The 16,721-nt window shown below is 46.5% G+C and overlaps 1 protein-coding gene across 3 annotated transcripts in view; it reads left to right on the forward strand.

Moving 5' to 3' along the window:
* Positions 1-16,721, forward strand: part of NTRK3 (neurotrophic receptor tyrosine kinase 3) — a 429,790-nt gene that overhangs the window by 304,432 nt on the left and 108,637 nt on the right. The window contains exons 13-14 of one of the 3 annotated variants that reach the window (XM_040257596.1): positions 9,530-9,664; positions 11,413-13,602. The exons of 1 other annotated variant lie outside the window; for it this stretch is intronic. In XM_040257596.1, coding sequence (XP_040113530.1) covers positions 9,530-9,664; positions 11,413-11,531 — 254 coding nt within the window. In that variant the 3' untranslated portion in view covers positions 11,532-13,602. Of the gene's footprint in view, positions 1-9,529; positions 9,665-11,412; positions 13,603-16,721 lie in introns of those variants that run through there. One more of the 3 variants, XM_040257597.1, reaches the window with a different exon arrangement.

The following is a 16,721-nucleotide window of genomic DNA, read 5'->3' on the forward strand; positions in this document are numbered from 1 at the left end:
CCTCCATTTTGTGAATGATATGATCATCCTACATAGAATATCAAAAGGTATTTATAAAGCTAGAATGAATTAGAGAGTTCAGCAATGTTACTAACAAAAAATCAATAAACCCAAATTAATATATTCCCTAAACACCATTAGAAACTTTCATTGAAAACAAATCACATTTACAATAGCAACAATAAAATGAAACAAAATAAAAGGCAAAAGATAAGCAATTCTTCTGGAAAATACAAGACGGTATTAAGAGTATAAAATAGAATGAGTAAATGGAGCATATATCTTGTTCATAAATAGGAAGAACCAATAAATGAAGATGTTGAAGATCTCCCAAGTTTATAGATTAAATACACTCCCAATAAGAATCTCAGCAGGATTTTTGATAGTGCTTACTTGATAAGCTTAATATATAATTTATATGAGAGAATGAAAAACAAAGAATCACCAAGGTATTTTTTTTTTAAAGAAGATAAAGATTGAGGAGACTTGCTCTCATATACGCTATGAGTCAGACACGATTGAGCGACTTCACTTTCACTTTTCACTTTCATGCATTGGAGAAGGAAATGGCAACCCACTCCAGTGTTCTTGCCTGGAGAATCCCAGGGACAGGGGAGCCTGGTGGACTGCCATCTCTGGGATCGCACAGAGTCGGACACGGCTGAAGCAACTTAGCAGCAGCAGCAGAAGCATGCAGATATATAGATAGACAGACAGAGATTTGTGACTATGTGTATATTTTTGATATGTCATTGCAAATCAGTATGAAAGGGAGAATTTATTCAATAAAATCACTTGAGGAAAAATATTGGTATCTCATACCAGGCACACAATAAATTATGAATTCTGGTTGAAATTTAAAACTAGAAGTTTTTTTAGGTAAGGTTTTATCTTGAAATACTTTTAGATATACAGAAATGTTGCAAAAAGAATGCAGGGAATTCTCTTACACAGTTCACTCAGTTTTCTTTATTGTAATCATCCACTTCAAATCACCATGATACATTTTTAAAACTAAGAAGCCAAGTTCAGTGTAACTATTAATTAAACTAAATACTTCATTCTGATTTCACCAGTTTTTCCTCAAATGTCTGTTTTCTGTTTCAGAACCGCATCCAGAATACTGTATTACATTTATTTATCATCCCTATTATCCCTCGTAGCACAGTAGGTAAAGAATCTGCCTGCAACACAGGAGACCTGAGTTCAGTCCTTGGGTTGGGAAGATCCCCTGGAGAAGGAAATGGCAACCCACTCCAATATTCTTGCCTGGAATCTCATGGACAGAGGAGTCTGCTGGGCTACAATCCACAGGGTCACAGAGAGTCAGACACGATTGAGCAACTAACGCTGTCACTTTCATCATATTTCTTTAACTTCATCTGATCTATGAGTTTCTCAGACTTTCCTTGTCCCCGATTACCTTGACAGTTTTGAGGAACACTGGCCAGCCTTTATTCAGAGTGTCTCTCAATTTAGGTTCATTGGTTGGAGTCATGAGTTTTGGGGAGCAAGACCACAGAGATGAGTGTCATTCTCATCACATCATTTCAAGAGCATGTACTCATCACCTGGCATCACTGAACTCGCTAGCCCCGATCACCTGGCTGAGACCATGTTTGCCAGGATTCTCCACTAAAAAGGTGCCTTTTCCCCTTGCCATAGTCTTTGGAAGTAAGCTGATAAACATAGCACACAAGCTGGGCAATTAAGCCCCATTTCTTTGAGTGAGGAGAGTCTACATAAATTATTTGGAGTTCTTCTCTAAGAGAAATTGCTGCTGCTGCTGCTGCTAAGTCGCTTCAGTCATGTCCAACTCTTAGCGACCCCATGGACTGCAGCCCTCCAGGCTCCTCCATCCGTGGAATTTTCCAGGCAAGAGTACTGGAGTGGGGTGCCATTGCCTTCTCCAAGAGAAATTGCTAAATGTAATATTTTTAGAGGAAAAGAGTACATCCTTTTGATGAGGGGAAAAATTCTTAAGATATAGATTATAAATAATGTAAATGGAAAGATTAATACATTTGATGAACTTAATTTTTTTTAATGGATATAAGATAGCATATACAAAATTAAAAGATCAACCATAGACTGAGAGAACATAATTCCAAAGCATGTAGTCAACAAAGAATTTGCATGCAGAATAAATAACAGGCTCCCACAAATAAAAAGGGTAAGACAAACTCATATATAATGTATATATATGTGTGTAGGTGTATAGTATATGTGTATATATTGTGTATTATTCTATAATATTATTGGACTTCCAAGGTGTCTTAGTGTTAAAGAATCCAATTTCCAGTACAGGAGCCGAAGGAGACTCAGGTTCAATCCCTGGGTCGGGAAGATCCCCTGGAGAAGGAAATGGCAACCCACTCCAGTATTCCTGCCTGGAATCTCATGGACAGGGGAGCCTGGCGGGCTACAGTCCACGGGGTCGCAAAGAGTTGGACATGAGAGTGATCACACACATACTATTATTATATAGGCAATATATATCCACACATACACACATAAGGTATATAATACACACACACCACACAATGAAGGAAGCATAGGAAGAGGCAGTTCATAAAACAGGAAACTCCAGTTGAGATGATGGGAACCTCAGCAGTAATTAGGAAACGAACCTTAAAGCTGTAGGAAGGTAAGACCTTCCACGCATCAGCGAATATCAGATGTGGAGATATGAGATAAGAAGTTCACTCATTTAGTGATCACAGAAATGAGTCGGTACCATCACTTTGGGGAGACATTTAGGAATACAGTGAAGGATTTCTATACATGATAGAGATAGCCTCTAAAGCCCTTCTTCTCAAACATTTTTTTGTGCATAGAAGTCCCCTGAAGAGCTTGTTAACATGAAGATGTTGATGCACTGGGGTCTGAAAGCCTCCATTTCTACTAAACTCCCAGCTGATGCTGAAGCTGGTTTACATGCCCAGCCCCTGAGTAAAAGCCTCTAGAGCAGAGGTCAGCAAACCTGGCCCCTCTCTGTTTTTGCCAGTGACGTTTTAGTTGGAACACGTTTGTCTGTTTCTGTGTTGTCTATGGCGGCTTTCGGACTGCAGTGGCAGGATTTAGTAGCAGTGAAAGACAACTGTATGAAGTGTAGAAATCCTACAATAGTATTGATTATCTGGCCCTTCACAGGGAAAGTTTGCCAAGTACTGCTCTAGAGAAACTCTCCCATGTGCATGGCAAGAGACTCGTGTAATAATATTTATTGCACCTTTTTTGCACTGAAATAAATGTCAGTTGGTAGAACTGGCAAAAAATTTGTAGCATGTTCACATTGCTGAACTCCATTAGTTACAATTAATGAATAAGAATTACATGTTTAAACATGGATAAATCTAGAAGACATCCCTTGTTTTAAGATGTAAACTTGGGCAGTTTTCTTAACAGATATATACCTCTGCAGCCAGATTATTAAAAGATGCCTGGAAATTATCCTCATCTGTCTCAGGGCCGTGGTTACCTCTGGTTGAGGGAGTAGATGAGGAACAGGATGATGGATGGATTCATATGGGCTGATAGCAATAGGTGTAATGTGATCTATCTCTCTCAAAAATTTGAAAAGAATATATCAAAGTATAATAAATTGTTAATATTCGGCGGTGGGTATCCAGTTTTGATCATCTCTATACTTTCTTATTTCAGATATTCCAAACATTTGAAAAGAATGAAAAGAATCAAAAAGCGGGGGAATGCACTGAATATAAAGTATTTGGGGACTTCCCTGGTGGTCCAGTGGTTAAGAATTCAGCTGCCAAAGCAGGGGATGTGGGTTGGGTCCCTGATGTGGGAACTAAGATCCCACATGCCTTGGGGCAACTAAGCCTGCAGGCCAAAGTTAGAGAGAAGCCCCTCCCCTCTAACCCCACTCCCACCCCACATGCCAAAAGAAAAAGAAAAAAATAAAGGCAAGTATTTTGAAATGCAGGGAGGGAGATGAAAATAAAGAAATGCTATTCATACCTGAGGTTCTTGCTCCTCTCAGTTAAGCAAGAGATGTTCCCGTATGATAAGTTGTCCCTTATATGGTTAATTTTGAGAAGGGAAAACAGGTTTTGCCAGGTGACTAATTTTACTCCATGGCTTATAAAGTATTTTGATTCTAAAAGGTCATTTCACCAGTGTCCTGGAGTGGAAGGAACTTCGCTTTCTCTGGGACTCACATTTCACTTCTTTGAGCCAAGCTCAGCTTATTGTTGGGACAATAGTAATGCCAAGGGCGAAGCCCCCAGGCATATCCTCCTCCTTTTGAGTTCAAGCTTTGCAGTATTCCTCCAGGGAGAGTCAGGAGAGCCTTCAAGATTCCTTCAGGGAAGTGCCTTTTGCTTTTGTCTGAGAATCTCAGTGTTCCTCACCCTTTTATCTCACCCAGGCATGGATGCCCTCCCACCGTGACTTCCCCTGGCACGATTCCCTGAGCTAATTCACATTTAGGTTACATTCAGCCGCAACCCCCTCGCTTAGAGCATCTGCACACAGCTGGAACCAGACTTTGCACATGGGCCAGGGCGGTCTCATCATTGATTTTCCCAGCAGTATTGAGGCAACTTTACAGGAAGAGGTGCTGTGTGCTGAAGTTGGGGATCTCAGTTCAATACTCATAGCCATGAAATATACAAGAGGGACATTTCAGTTCCAAGTACATTTCAGTATGCTAAAGAAACCTTTGTAGCTTGTTTGTTGCTGCAGGGATGTGGGAATACTTTGGGTCAAATCATACCCCATGAAATTTAACAGCTGCATTAAAAAGTCTTGCTAGCTGGCCCTTGACAACCTTTGGTCAAGTGCCTTTTATGTGCCAAGCAAAGTGGAAGCATTGCCAACTGATAATGCAAATACTCCCATACCCTCTTCTTCCCTAAAAGCAGCATTGTATGTAGTCTGTAGAATATTTTCTTCCTGGGAGCTCAATTTCTGAACCCAGTGTCCTCTTACCCGTAGAGTTCAACTCCTGAACTAGCTCCTCTTTCTGAGATAAGTTTGTCCTTCTGATTTCCAGCCACTTCTTCATCATTTTTAACCATAACCAGTGAAAAGTGCAAGTGTTATTGCTCAGGTGTGTCTGACTCTTTGGGACGTCATGGACTGTAGCCCTCCAGGCTCCTCTGTCCATGGAATGCTACAAGCAGGAATACTGGAGTGGGTAGCCATTCCCTTCTTCAGGGGATCTTCCTGACCCAGGGCTTGAATCCAGGTGTCCTGCATCGCAGGCAGATTCTTTACCAACTAAACCACCGGGGAAGCCCAACTATACCAAGAGGGAGCATACATTTGGTTATCATAGGGACAGTCAGTGAGGCTCCCTGACATGGCATTCCCTGGTCCTTAACGCACAGCCTATTACCTAGTGCTGGCTTTACGTTTATTATAAAGTTCTAAACTCAGATGCTAAGACAAAGCATTCAGAGATTATAAATAAATGATGGGACCAGGTGGAGGTAATAGGGAGTGGAGGGGTATATGGCAAATTAGAGAACGCACACCCTGTGTAAACAAAGCGGCCGCTGCTTTACACTAGCTGATGACCATTTTGCCAAAAGGCTGGCCCGGCACTGACAGAACTCCTGGATGTTCAGGGGAATCTAGAAATAGGGACATTTTAAATGTGAAATCCCCCAGCTTTTAGATGTTGCAAGCTGATTCAAAAAATTGTTTAAATTATGCTAAAAAAAGATGCAACGTAAAGCCACAGATGGCCCATAGGTTGGGTTTGCAACCTCAGAATAACAGAGGAAATGATCTGAGCGGTTTAAGCAAGTTAGTTTGCGGCCAGCAAGTCTAGGCCTTTGGGTCTCACCTCCTGGCTCAGTGCCTCCAGCCTTTTGTTGAATCTGATGGGAGGAGAGGAAAGACCTTAGACTGAGAAAAGCGACAGCTGCAGCAAGAGGCAAAGATGAAGAACCACGTAACCAGAGTCACATCCTGGGACCATTCGGACTCTTTGATGACCTTCTTCCCATGACCTTCCAGAGTCCACCGCAAAGACAGCAAATGCAGCAGGCGGCATTATGAGGGACATTTTCTTTACCATAATGTGCCCTTTCCTGTCACTTTTTGTTCACATAGTGACCCAAGGAGAAGGTGCCAGGGAGAGAGTTCTTCTGGGCTCCGTACCTCCCAGGAGGGTTCTGACTGTACACGCTTGCTCTAGGTGTGACTGTGTTCTGAATAATTGCTCTTCTCTCCAAATTCACGATTCTCTCTCATCAGGTTTAACTTTGCATCCTTCTTAAGCGGAACTCCTGGAAGTAACACAGAATGAAGGGGTCAGTGTCTGGATAGGGCTTGGGATTCTTTACTTGGAAGGTCCCAGGACAAACAAAGTGGTAGGTGTGGCTGGCAACAGAAGTTCAGAAGATGGTACAGAAGATGAGGCGGCCTGGGCATCAGCTGGCACAGGGATGTTCAGTTCTCTGGCTAGGGAAGCCATTAGTGAGGAAAGAACACTCCAGCTCTCCAGACAGGCCTTGCAGAAGGAGCCAGAGGCAAAGCCCTGCTTTCCCTGGAGAATGTCCCCATCACTGCGGCCTTGACCTCCATTTCTGCCTCCTTTTCCCAAATATCGATTTGCAACAAATAGAATCCATATTGCAAACTAGTTAATGACAAGGAGTTTGAGGTTATAAAGAACTTAGAATATTCAGTATCAGACTCTGCCACAAAGTGAACTTGGGTTGTTTTTTTTTCTTTTTAATATATATTACTGAGCCTCAGTTTCCCCACATGTAACCCTCGGATTCTCCAGGCAAGAACACTGGAGTGGGATGCCATTTCCTTCTCCAATGCATGAAAGTAAAAAGTGAAAGTGAAGTCACTCAGTCATGTCCGACTCTTAGTGACCCCATGGACTGCAGCCTACCAGGCTCCTCCATCCATGGATTTTCCAGGCAAGAGTACTGGAGTAGGGTATCATTGCCTTCCTAAGATTTAATAATATCAACTTTTAAAAGGTATTGGAGGGACTTCCCTGGTGATCTAGTGGTTAGGACTCTGAGCTTTCACTGCCAGGGCCTGGGTCTAAGCTGTGGTTGGGGAACTAAGATCCTGCAAGCCACATGGTGTGGCCAAAAAAATTTTTTTTAATAAAATAAAAGATATTGTTGTTGCTGTTGTCGTTCAGTCGCTGAGTCGTGTGTGCCTCAGCACACCAGGCTTTCCTGTCCTTCACCGTCTCCTGGAGTTTGCTCAAACTTACGTCCATTGAGTTGATGATGCCATCCAACCATCTCATCCTCTGTCACCCCCTTCTCCTGCCCTCAGTCTTTCCCAGCATCAGGGTCTTTTCCAGTGAGTTGGCTCTCCTGCATTGCAGGCAGATTCTTTACTGTCTGAGCCACTAAGATACTGGAGATGCTGAATCACCTGTAAGCAGTGCCTGATGCTGTCACTAAGTTATATAGATCTTTGGAGTCCAGGGTGATCAGTGATGTATTGAATGGTAGGATTGTTACAGACAGGTATTACCTGAGGCTCCCTTCATGTCTTCCCACCCCTTGAGGAACCATGCGGAGGCTGTGACTAGAATGCCCCATGCCTGGGGTGAGGCACCCATCAGGCTCCCCACCCTGACGTCTATCCTGGGACCCTCCTGCTCTCGCTGTCTCTTTGGACAAGCATCTGCATTGCTCTGTGCGTCTGATTCCCTGTAGTTAAGCCATCCATGACCTCAGTGCCAGAACGCCTGTGTATTTCAACCTCCTCCTTCTCACAGCCAAGGATGTGTAAGTTCTAAGCATTCCCGCGACATAGCAACGTGAAGATGAGGAACGAATATATTTCAAGAGGAAATGTTGGGGAATAATCCAGTAGAGCTCCGCTTGGTATTGGGCCTTTTATCAAGACCATAACCCAAACCCACCTTATGGTGTTTGGGAATAAAATGACCATGTCAGATGACAAAAGGAAGAAGCAGGGACAGGAGGGGAAGCCTTGAGAATCCAATTGGATGAAGAGTGTGTAGGCAGAAGATGCGAGGTGGTTCTCACGGGCAGGTGTTTGGAAGGCTGCTAGCACTAGACTCCCCAGGCCAGAGAGTAAGAATGGGGCTGGGATGAACCAGAGAGCGTGAAATTAATGGGATCTACAAGACTGTCAGGAAAACAGAGAAGTGTGAAGGTCTAGGTGTAGGCCATCTTTTGTGTTGCCCAACCATAGCAGCCAGCCCTTGTCTTGCTGCAGTGAATATTAAAGAACTTGCCCCTGAGGCTGCAACCTGCTCAACCCCAGCAGATTGGCTCAGGAAGCTTTCATCCCATTGTCTGGGTGCTCGGCACTCCCGAGCCTCTTCCTTCACAGTTTCCCTCCCTTCCCCAAAACAACCCCAGAGTCTCTGGTTCACATCTCAGGAAAATACACACCTAGACAGTCCCCGAAGACCAGGTTCTGTTCTGAACTACAGAGGGCCTACGAGAAACTGTGCTGGATGACTCTGGGGAACACTGTCTACAGATGGAGGAAAAGGTTAGATGTGGGGGTCCGTGGGCCATGGGTGGGTGAGGCTTTCTTCAAAGGTGTGTCTGCCCACTATGGCCTTCCCTACACCCGTCTGTCTCTTTCCGTCTGTGTCCATGGTGGTCCTGGTCTCCCCTGCCTCACCCCACCTCCCACAACATATGCCTTTTCCTTCCTGCTCTGGGGTTGTTCTGAGTGAAAGAAACAGAAGATTTTGGATCTGTGCCTCTTATGCTATCAGGCTTCAGCATTTAGAATCTTGGAAAGGCTCCACCTGGGAAAGAGTTCCAGAGAAAACAAACTTCAGATCCTGGCTCATATGGGAAAAGGCTCATGTTCACGGAGGCAGCTTCAGGGACCTTGGCAAAGGCTTAGGCAGGCTTGGCCCCTGCCTTTAATGGATCCGACATGGAGTCTTCCAGGGCCTGTGTTGCTGCGTGGCTTCTAAGGGAGATTTCACTCTCAAGCTATAATGACACCTCTTTCATAGAAGCGTTTTCAGGTCTCTAAGGAGATCAGCAATTTTTGTTGTTCTGACTGTTGTGCCCTGAGACAGCCAAACTCCCCGTCTCTTCTGCTCTTCATTCCCCCTTTGCCAAGTTGTTTCCCTCTTGGAGAGCAGCTGAACTTCTTTTATAGGGGGGATGGGCCCCAAAGGGGTTCTCAAGGCCAGTAGGATCATCCCTCAAGTCATAGGAGTCATCCTTCCATCCCCAGAAATGATATCCAGAAAAGCAGTGGTGGGCACAAGTTCAGGGTTCCCTGGCCCAAGACGAGGGATGGGAGTAAGCACAGTAGGGAAAGGTTGGACAGAGTTTATGGTGATTCCCTCGAGCAGTTCTTTCATGCCACCGCGTGACACTCAGAAGACCATGTATCTAGATTTTATAGCTAAAATAAGGCAGGTGCCTCTACAGGTAAAGCAGTGTGAACACAGGAGCTGGGAACACCTGGATTTCTGTTTTTGGCCTTGTGCACTTAAGAAAACCACTTCCCCTTGTCTTTGCACTTGGGGCTCAATACTGACCACTAATTTCCCCGTGTCTGCCTCTTCTGCCAGGGGTCTTTTCAAACATAGACAATCATGGGATATTAAACTTGAAGGACAATAGAGATCATCTAGTCCCATCAACTCACTATATATATGAGGAACCTGAGGTCCAGAGTGGGGAAGTGTCTTACCCAAGGTCACATGGTGAGTTACCTCCTTTGACATGTTTGTATGCAGTACAGACTCCCCTCCACCCCTCACCAGTTTTGATTCTTAAGATCTTAAGACCTCATGATGTCTTCATAGGTCCCTGAGAACTGGAGGATGACTTGGTGCCTGATGTGGGTTGGTACTAAAATCCCTTAGGTGAGGGGGATTTCCCAGGCCAGGATACTTCACAGGGCCTGGATGAGGGATCTGGGAGAAAGGGGAGAGGGACTATGGCTTGGAGAGAACCAAGGGTGTCAGAGACCCTCTAGGCAGACTGCCCAGACCCATGAGAGCCCTTGTCCTGGGTTAGCACAGTGACGTTATCACACAAACATCTCACGTTGAGACTGAGTCTCCCTCTAAACAGCATCATCAGCGAGGAACTTCTCCTCTGTCTCCACAATTGGACCCCAATGCCTGCAGTAGGAGGGCACCTGGCATCCAAGATGACTCAACTCTGTTTTCATTGCAATATGTCCCGAGAATGAGGAGGGGAAGTCTCAGTGCAACCAACCCAATCTCTCCCCATCACCTCCAACTGCTCATCACACCCTCCACATAGCTGCACACAGCTTTCCTAAAAAGATAGGCTTACTCCTATCTTGCCTGCACGTGCAGCTAAACAAACACACGCCCATTACAGATGTTATTTTATAGACATGATTTTAATATGAGATTGGTTGAAAAACCTCCTTCTGGACATTTGATCAATATTACCCACACCTCTGGATATCCAAATTCCATCCATGACAGTGTGGGCCAGAGACAAGCTGAGCCAGCATGGAAGTCCTCCTTGCCTGAGGCTGCCCATGGCTTGGTGATCACCAGTGCCACCCCTCCAAGGTTTTTCCATCCCCTGTAAGATTTGGAGGGCTTCCCAGGTGGCGCTACTGGTAAGGAACCCGCCTGCCAATGCAGGAGACATAAGAGACACGGGTTCGATCCCGGGGTCGGGAAGATCCCCTGGAGGAGGGCATGGCAACCCACTCCAGTATTCTTGCCTGGAGAATCTCATGGGCAGGGGAGCCTAATGAGCTATAGTCCATGGGGTCGTAAAGAGTCAGACACGACTGAAGCGACTGAGCACATAACACGGAATTATGGGGAGGTGGAGTGATTAGCCATCATTTCACTGAATGGGTGAAATGGGAGGACAAAGTGAACAAGAAGGTGTTTCTAGTCTTGGAAGTACAGCAGCCCCAGCCTGGTGCAGTCAAAGGTGGTCCACATCATGCCAACGAGGATTAGAAATAGCTCACTAGAATCCCTTAAGAATGTCTGGAGAGCAGTCTCCTCTGACCCTTTTGCTCCCCAGGGACCCTGGCAATTATGCCCCCTCCCCACTTCCCTCCCAGGCCCATCATCAGGGCCTCCTCCTACTTAGATGAGGTTGCCCCTCCTCTTCCAGGATAATCCAAGGCCATGCCCCCAAATGTTTTGCTCCCATCCCTTCCTCAGTTCGGTGGAGGCTGCAGCAAAAGTGGAGTGTTTCCAGTTTCTCTGGCCATGCTTGGTTTTAAGTTAATCCCCTCCTCCTGCCCTTCCCTTTTGCTGAGAATTCATTTGGCTGTTCCCAGTATATCTGTATCTCCAGTTGGCCCCTGTGCACCCCCCACCCCGCCCCCACCTTTCGAGCTCCCACTCTGTTTCCCCTTCTAGTTTTGATCTTCTTTGGGGGTTTTGGTTTTTACTTTATTTTGCTTTTTTCTGTTTTTCTGTTTTTTTGTTTTTGTTTTTTATAGGTTTCAGAGAAATTATGTTGAATCCAATAAGCCTTCCCGGACATTCCAAGCCTCTTAACCATGGCATCTATGTTGAGGATGTCAATGTCTATTTCAGCAAAGGACGTCATGGCTTTTAAAGACTCCTTTTAAGCCTCCCTGTTTTGATGTCTCCTTGGTAGGCTGGGCCCTCTGAGAGGTTGGAAGCTCTAGGCATTGTTCCGTTTGGAGCCGGGGATGCTAACTAGAAGCCACACGAGCCACTGGTGCCCCCCGCATCCTTTACCGCCCCCAAGACGGGTGTGTCCCCGCCCCCCATCCACCACTGGCAGGGCTGCCCTTCCCCTCCAGTCATCACTGTGCTCCTTTTTTTCTGGCCTCCGAGGCAGCTCCTGCCATCATCTTCAGAGCCAAAACAGAGAATTAAAAACCTGTGCACCAGGAACCATCTTTTAAACATACTAGCAGTCTCTTTCTTTCCAAAAACAACCCAACCACCACGAGAAAGCCTGATGAAGTCCAGCCGTGCTCCGGCCTCGCTTTCTCTGCTGGAAGCGTGGGGTCTCCCTGGCCACCCTCTTAGTGACCTCGTCGCCCTGCAGCCTCCTGTGGGGAAGAACATCTAAGGAGAGGTGGAGACGGCGCAGTGAGAGGAGGGGGAGCCAGGCCCACGTGTTGGCACCAGATTAGGTCTCAGAGGAAAGAATGGACACCAATCATTTTCTATATATATACATATATATATATATATTATTTTTTTTTTTGGTGGAAAAAACCATGTCTTTTTGGGGACACACTTTCCCCCTACTTCCTCTTCTCTCTGCAATGGCTCAGTGAGTGGTATTAGAAAACCCCTTGGAGAAGGGGATTTCTCCAGGGCTTCTTCTTGGCCCCTAGACCTACAGTTCCCACGAGCTCTGGCTGCAGGAGGTCTTGCCTCAGAACCGGGCATCCTGCTAGGACCACAAGGGACCACAAGGGAACCAGGGACCAAGGCCCTTCCTGCTGGCCCGTGATTCCGGCATTGGCGCTCTTCCCCCACTTTTACTTGTTCTTGACTCTGAGAACTTTCGGCACCCAATGGAATCACCATTTCAAGGCCAAGATGAACTGAAGGGGAAGAGATGTAAAAATTGGCCTCCTCCAGCCCCTCTCATGGCACCAATGGAAGTGTCATCCTGTCCTCTGGTCAATATATGTGGTTACTTTGCTTGCTTTGACTCATGCCTTACTCCACGGCCACCCTCTCCCAAAGAGGAGGGGTTTGTTTCTCCCATTTTCACCTTGATCCACAGCGGGGGGGCGGGAGAGTGGAGGGAATGCCTTTACCCCAGCTTCCATAGCAAAAGTATAGATGTAGGGCCTGGAAGTCCCCTAGATTTGCTGCCATATTGGCTTAGTAGATTTCGGGGGCGTGGCTTACTTCCTCCCACCCCTGGTACTTCCACTGTGGGGGCTCAGCACAGGCTGCCCCCTTGAGGGTGGAGCACGGAAGAAGAAAGGGCCAACCATGGGGAGCTTGGAGGACAAAACGGTGGTGGTTTTAACCCAGTCAGTTTGGGAGTGAGGATGCACAGCGATAGATAGCAGATTCTCTGCCTTGGGAGAGTTCCCTGGGGGTTAGGATTCCCTCTTAGGGTTTTAGGTCCCGAGTCCTGTGGATGGGGGTTCTTCAGGTCAGGTTCCCAGCCTGGTTCTGGAGACGCCTTCTGTGGGTTTTAAAAACACAGAGCTTTCCAAGGTCTTGCCCAGTGTCTGGGGTGGCCTCCCGGGCGCCTGAATGTCCAGAGTATCACATATGGGGGTTCAAGTTGTCTCCAGGACCTCGAAGGATGTGCTTATTCCGCCCCTCCACCACCCTGCTCCCCACCACTTCATGTCTGGCCAGTCCCCACTGTGTCCTGCCAACTCTTTGGGCCAGGGCCTCTTTCTGAGTGTGGCTTTAAGGAGTAAGCTTGAGGATGATGTTTTTTGATTACTGTAATTCATTACCTCATTTCTAGCCTCCCAGGCTCCATCCATCCCAGCATCTTTTATTCTGCCATTTCCCTCACCTTGTGCTAAGACCATGGGGCGTTCTGTTTCCACAGAGACTTATAGGAGTGTTCAGTGTATAGTTTCTTAATAAACACTTTATTTTCTAATGAAATGACTGAATCAGACCTCTTATTTGGCATTTTTTGCAAAGAATATTAAAGACATTTCAGGCTACCCCTGTTTTTTTTTTTTTTTTCAATTCCTCCCTATTTTACTCTTTTAAAGAAATTTCTTAGCCAATTCCTGTTTGCAAAGGATTTTACAGTCTGCTCCATTGGTTGCTTTCACTGAGACCTCTCCAGATACACTCTAAGCCCATGCAGTGAAGTGTTTCCTCAATCTTACTGAGAAGGCATTAGAGGCACAGAGAAGTTGATTGGTTCACCCAGAGTCACACAGCACATGAGGCAGAAGCAAAATTCAAACCAGACTCCACCAAATACAACTCAGGTGACTGAGACCCTTGCCTCCTTGGTGGCAGGGGACTCTTCTGTTGCCTGAGCAGCCAAGACCTTTGGAGATTCTTTCTTCAGAACTGAGGTGTAAGGGGCTCTGGAGTGGGGTCAAGGGGTCCTTTATCTTTGGAGCGCCAGCAAGCCAGTGTGATTTTTCCCTTAGTTGGAGTGGTTTTATAGCTCCCTTATGAATCTTGGGGAGGAGACCTTGCCCAGAGAAAGATGGGGCTCTGAGTCTGTAGGTCAACCTGCCGATTACTCAGAGACACCCCCACCCATCCCCACGCATAGCACGTACATACTCAGGTGGGCCAAGCTCTCATGGCAGGTCCCATGTGGGCTATCAGAGAAAGGGAGGAAGCGAGTCATGGGGTTCTATGAGACTGAAATGCTTAGATGAGCCGGGTGTGTCTGTCTGCCCTTGGTTCCTGAGCCCTGACACAGCTACAAGTGTTGAAATGCCTTCTGAGGAGGAAATGGAAACCCATTCCAGTATTCTTGCCTGGAAAACCCCATGGACGGAAGAGAGGAGCCTGGTGTGCTAGCCCACGGTGGTCACAGAAAAGTCAGACACGCCTTAGCAGCTAAATGATAACAACAACAACTCACAAAATGCAAGTCATTATTTCAGTGCATGGGTTTTAGTTGTGATGTATTGGATTTTCTTGAGTCAGGATTTGCTTAGCAGTTCCAAGGCAGAATTGAGGGATTGAAGATACGTACACACACATACAACCAGTGTCTAGCACTTGAAAAAAATATATGTCTGTATTTTTTTCAACTGTTAGACACTGATCTAGGTCTTAGGGAAGCACAGACATCATCTAGTCCTAAAAAGCACATAATTAAGCTTGAGGGATAGACCTAGAAAAGCTGATCATTAATAACCACATATCATAATACATGTCTTAGACTTACATGCATCAGTAAGTTTTTGTGAAATCAGACAAGAGGCACATAGAATTAATTTTATTTAAGAGGAATAACAGAAGAATCACAGACAATAATTAGGGTTTAAGCTGGACTTTGAAAGAATAAGGATTTTATAGAATTTGTGAGGAGCAACAGCAAGGGTCTGGAAGATGCCCTGGAGAAAGGAACAGCTACCTGCTCCAGTATTCTTGCCTGGAGAATTCCATGGACAGAGAAGCCTGGCGGGCTACAGTCCGTGGGGTCTTGAAGACACGACTGAGCAACTGAGCATGAGTGCAGCTTACAATATCTTCCTTTTAGGAGAAGAGAACTTTGTATGTAGGAGGTTTGGAGCAACAGAGGAGGCTGGGGGCTGGGGAAGGGCTCCTGGGAGGGTTTGGACCCCTCCCTGGGTCTCAGTAGGCTTTGTTGGAGCTTCTTACTTAGGAAGTAAAGATGAGGCAGGCAAAGTGGGTGGGCGAGCGCAAGGTGGAAGTCCAACAGGGATGGACCAGGCTAGGTCGGTGCTTTTCTACTTATCCTTACTCTCTTACTCTCCTATTGGAGTCTAGTTCTGTTTGAGCCCCCGCCCCTCACCTCACCCCAAATGGAAGCTCCTTTTCTGTAGAGTGGCCTGAACAGGGGGTTTGCCCCAGCTTTGCATTCTCCTGTTCTCAAGGGCACTAAAGTTGGACCAGGAATGCCCCAAGGGTTGAGACCATCTTTGGGACCATCAGGCTGCATGGATTCCAGGGATAATTTTGTTATTTAAGGCTTCCTTGGTGACCCAGATGGTAAAGAACATGCCCACAGAGCAGGAGACCCAGGTTTGATCTCTCAGTTGGGAAGATTCCCTGGAGGAGAAAATGGCAACTCACTCCAGTATTCTTGTCGGGAGAATCCCATGGACAGAGGAGCCTGGTGGGCTACAGTTCATGGGGGTCACAGAGTTGGACATGACTGAGCAACTAACACTTTCACTTAGAGATATTTAAGCTTTGTTTTATCTGGATGCATAGAGCCTGCCAATGCATGGGAGAAAAAATGATGAGTAGAAACAGGCCCTGGCAAGATAGGAAAGAAAACCACCCATCCACGGGAAGAAGGGCCAGCATCACCCATGTGGAGGGAGAGTGCAGCAGGAGGAAGACGAAGAGATGAGGGTTTGAGGGTTTGGGGGTTTGGGGGGCAGGGAGTGAAAGAAGCCTTGTCTGGGGGCTTCTATTTTGCCTCTAAAATGTAAGGCGAGGCCTTGGGTGCAAGTGGGAACATCGAAGGGCACTAAGAAGGCTTCAAGCAGCAGAAAAGACCATGGCAGATGGCAGGGAAGCGTGAGAGAGTTCCCAGGAGGCGTGAGGACTAGCCGAAGCTGGAGAACCATGTTGAGTGTGCAGGACTCTGTTTCCCATGCTTTCCTGCTGAGCCCTGAAGTCCCATGGCATCTACCCCAACGTTAGAGGCTCCAGAGTGGTCAGCGCTGGCACGGGAAGGCCTTCAGAACAGAACTCGGCCTGCTAAGGATGCTGGCTTGGACTGGCTTCATCCAGGGAGGCTCAGGGGGACCCGCAAGTCCTGCAACTCTGTGACCTTCTGGGTTTGGAATCTTTCCCACAGGATTTCACAGTGGCTTTTTTGCACTTGAGCTTGCATTTGGTCATGGGGCACTTTGTGGCAAAGGCTCATCCCAGAAGCCAGTGTGCTTGTTGTGTGCTCTCTGGATCTTCATCCTGGAGGAAAGGAGGAAAGGAAAGGCTCCTCTTCTGAACACTGTTTTCTGAAGCTCAAAGGTTGGGGAACTCACTCTCCTTAAGAAGGTGTAGGACAGTGGGGAGCTCGGCTGTAGGGCTTTTCCAGGGACATGCTCTGTCTTTCACTAGCATTGTGTGGTTAGATCCTGAAACTGGCTGCCAAGCTCCAAAGAAGGGC

The sequence above is a fragment of the Oryx dammah genome, unplaced genomic scaffold (genome assembly GCF_014754425.2).
Source record: "Oryx dammah isolate SB20612 unplaced genomic scaffold, SCBI_Odam_1.1 HiC_scaffold_16, whole genome shotgun sequence".
NCBI lineage: Eukaryota > Metazoa > Chordata > Mammalia > Artiodactyla > Bovidae > Oryx > Oryx dammah.